General features: G+C 42.5%; 1 protein-coding gene across 3 annotated transcripts in view; it reads right to left on the bottom strand.

The window, feature by feature from the left end:
• The window catches only part of PPP1R26 (protein phosphatase 1 regulatory subunit 26), a 22681-nt gene that overhangs the window by 11912 nt on the left and 6848 nt on the right, over positions 1-3921 (bottom strand). Inside the window, exon 2 of one of the 3 annotated variants that reach the window (XM_019510784.1) lies at positions 1621-3829. In XM_019510784.1, coding sequence (XP_019366329.1) covers positions 1621-3829 — 2209 coding nt within the window. Of the gene's footprint in view, positions 1-1620; positions 3917-3921 lie in introns of all 3 variants that reach the window. The other 2 variants (XM_019510785.1, XM_019510783.1) reach the window with 2 other exon arrangements.

Here is a 3921-nt window from a genome sequence, read left to right as displayed (position 1 = left end):
TACGCACTTTATCCAAATCAATATAAGCAATGCTCATTAAAAAGAGAAGCAGCCTGAACTAAGGTCTTCCCACCTCATTAAGGCTCCCGACTTCCTTTCTCAGAGAGTCATATGCCTCTAAGAGCAGCCTGGAAATTAACAGGACCCAGCCAGTTCACTGCTGTTACAAAAGCCTTGAAAATGATGTTCCTAGTCAGTTTTACCAATTACTCCATTAATGGAAGTAAACTGCATTAGGAAGTTGACAGTGGGGCCAAGGAGTTTCTGTGTGCTTAAATAGTTTATGCACATTATCAGAGTCTGTTGCAAGAGAAACAGTAGGCAAAAAACCAGGGAGTCATGCCGTAACATGAATTATACACTTATCCAACATGCATCAGTTTTAATTCACATCTTGTGGGTATGCCAGTGCCAATCTGCATGGAGACCTTCCTGTTCTGAGTGAAATGGTATTTAGAGTCAGTAAAAGTGATTTTATGCTGGATAGATGGAAGGGAGAGAAGGTAGGACTTGGATCAAAAAGAGGCATAGAAAATACCATAGAATCTCACTCAAACAAAGGTTGCCCAACCAGAGCTTTTGAGAAAACGATCGCTGCATCTTCCAATGGCAAGCCCGGGTTTGCTCTATTGCACAACATTGTAGAGGACTATCACATTTTACACAGAATGCATCTTTTAGGAGCCACTTACCAAAAAGACACTTAATGTAAAGTCAAAAGTTATTGTTTCATTGTAGGCATCGAAATGAGACTCAAGGATAGCTGTAGAGTTATTTCAGCCGTGCATGCTACAGGTAGCATACAGCTCTAGTGCAATCTACCAAAACCATTTTGTTATTGACTGTATTGAACTGCAACTGTGCTTTGTCATAGCTGCTAACCAGAGGTGTTTGGAGCATTCAGATGGTATGTTTTTAAGATTGCTGAGACCACTTAATATGAAGCAAGGCCTTCAAAGACCGTCCACATTACAGTCCTGAACTTACCACTGGATCTACACAGAAAGACCTCCCCTCACATGCATGGAGCTGCATGGACTTCAATAGAGAGGCGTTAGCTTCCGTGGTCTGGGGGAACACTTCTCATGGCAAGAGTGAGACCCACAGAAAATGATTAGGGGCTGGCCCAAAATCATTCTAATTACAAGAAACACCAAGTCAGCAACTCCAAGAACGTAATATTGCTATCAAATGCTGTGGTTTCTCTTAGAATCTCTTAACAGCTGGCCAATATATTATGCACACAAATAGGTTTGCTTGTGATGTACTTATGCTCAGATGCTCCATATAATTTAAAGCATAATTAGCAATGGTATCATCATCAAGTCTATGACAACTGTGCTAACTGCAACATCATGTCGTAATGAAAACCCTAAAAATCATTATAAAAATATCTCCTTAAAGCACTTTAAATAATTTACCAAAACCTACAAAAATTATGTATATTTTTCTGCAACAGACCTGTTAAATAGGAGGTTTTCTTCACATTCATGTGTATATATGATATACATAGATCAGTATCCCCCATCTTTTTTCAGTTTAGTCTCAAACTTTATCAAGCTATTTACACTGATAATTATTTTCTAAAAAGGCTGAATGTTATTGTAAAAAGTTACTTACAAAGTTGATAGCTTGGTTTTCACCAAGGAACGTGGGCATTCCTCTATTGCTACGTCACTAAATTCTGCATCACCTCTGTTTAATGCTTCCTCATCTTGGTTCTCTTTGCATTCACATTCCCCATTTTGCTGGACTAACATTTTCCCTTCTGAACTTGAATCAGATTCTTCCTGACTGTTATTGCGTGGCAGGCTCTCTCTTTCCTCTTCCTTAATGTGCATGGTTTGGCTCTCACTGCTACATATATCTGTGCTAACACTGTCATCTTTTACTGCTGCCGTGCTGGGCCCTTGCAATGGGGGAGGACCTGGATCTGGAATGAGATTCATCTCCTCATCCCTCAAAGTCTTATCCTTTCTATAATTATCTGCTTCAGCTCTAACTTGCAAAGGAGAAGCCTCTGGTTTTTCACATATTTCTGCTACAGGGAGATTGATCTCCTCTATTGTGAGCTTTTGAGGAAAAGTTGCGTATTTTGACCCTGTCTTCTCCTCTCTATCACAGTTTTCCTTCTGCAACACAGCTTCGCTGTCCGGCCTAAGTTCACAACCACTGGGGGGAGCTACCTCCGTTTCTGAAGGGCTGCTCAGAGGAAGTGAACTTTCTGCATTTTGCCTTCTTTTCAAAAGCTCGGATCTCTTCCTTTCACGGGCATATTTCAGACTAGCTATAAATTTGCTGGAAATTTTTAGTTGAAAAGTGCTTTTTCTTTTGGAATTAGGCTTCGCTTTCAAGCAGTTATGTAATTTACTGGGGTCACCTCTGCTGTTTTTGGCTGGAAAGCTTTTCTGCATGGGCTTTGAGCTAGAGAGGTCCTTCTTACCTGCTGCATTTTGTTTTGCAGATGAACCACCCCTGACATCACCTTGAGTCCCTGCCCTTCCTTGCTTAGCTTTCAACTCAACAGTAGTATGGAAGCACATGTTTTCTGCAAAGGACACACTTTTCCCACCATCATGCATTATTGCACTTTTTCCTTCTGCTCCCCGAGAGCTTCTCAAGCCACCACTCTGTTGAAGTGCCTTCTTAGTTTTTCTGCCCTGAGCTGATATCAGGCCAGTCTCAGTTTCAAGTAGTTGGAGCCTTGCTTTTCCTTTGTTAGTGCTTGGCTTAGCCACTCTCAGCAGGTCAGTGGTCCCTTTATCCTTCTGCATTCCCATATTGCTTACAGGATCTTTGGCCTTTTCTGCCAAAAATTTCCTAATTTCTTGTTCAATGCTGTCGTCGCTGTCCACTGAGCTGCTGTCATCTGCCACTGACGGAGCGCTCAAAGGGCATCTTGTAGTTTTAGCAGCCTGTAGATTATTCTGGTTACAAACTGGTTTAGGTTTACCTTCTCTGTCAGCTTGTAGTTCACACTGTAGGCTCTTTATGTTTTCTGGTCTTCCCTTTGGAAGTCTGCCATTTATACTGCTTTGGAGGTTTCTCATTTCATTCTCCTTAGTCTCTCGTCTAGATTTTGAGAGGCTGCATTTCAGCAGTGGGGGACTTTTAGACTCCCACTCACTTGGCTGAACGCTGCCAAGCTCATCCAACACCTGTATTTCCATGTCACTGAATCGGACTTTCTTCCTGCACTGAATTTTTTGGTCTTTGGACTTTTTCTTTAGTTTCCTCTTGGACTTCAAGAGGTCCTTGATAGCACTATCAAGATCTTCATCACTGTCCAGAGAACTGCTTTTGTCAGATGAATCATCTCTCTCTTGACTTTGGATGGCACTTTTTAATAGTTCTTTTGCATTCTGGTGAACTTGCACCAAAGTGGTTGCAGAGTCTAAAGCCACATGCTCATCATCATGCCCAGTTAACTCCCAAGAGATGAGCTGCCCTTTTATCTCTTTGTTACCACACCTTCCGACTTCACAGGCTTCTCTGTGACTGCTCAGTCCACACTCATTTTGAAACACTGGCATCTGTGAGTTGTTATTATTACCTAGTTGGGAACACCCAGTTTCCACCTCTTTTGGTTTTTTTGGTGTAGTCTGTTTTGCTACCTTGCTTTCTCCTCGAAGCCTCCTTTTCCGACTCAGTGATAGCTTAAATGTTTTAGGGAGGGAAGGCTCAAAGCCAGCAGTGAGGTTATGATGCTCAGAAGAGGAAGGCAGGCAGATAGCATGGGAGAGATTACTGGGCTTGGGTACGAGACTTTCTGACTGTCCCTTGACAGCCAGGAAAGCCCTGATTTCTTGCTCTATGCTATCATCACTATCTATGGGGCTGCTGTCACTCTCAGAGGGGGCAGGAGGCACACTCTGGGAAGAGAAGAAAGGGCTTGCTGCAAGGGGTCTGTTGTCACTTCCC

The sequence above is a fragment of the Gavialis gangeticus genome, unplaced genomic scaffold (genome assembly GCF_001723915.1).
Source record: "Gavialis gangeticus isolate Ggan-Ray unplaced genomic scaffold, GavGan_comp1, whole genome shotgun sequence".
NCBI classification, from domain to species: domain Eukaryota; kingdom Metazoa; phylum Chordata; order Crocodylia; family Gavialidae; genus Gavialis; species Gavialis gangeticus.
Note: the sequence above shows the minus strand (reverse complement) of the source record. Positions and strands in the feature narration are given on the sequence as shown.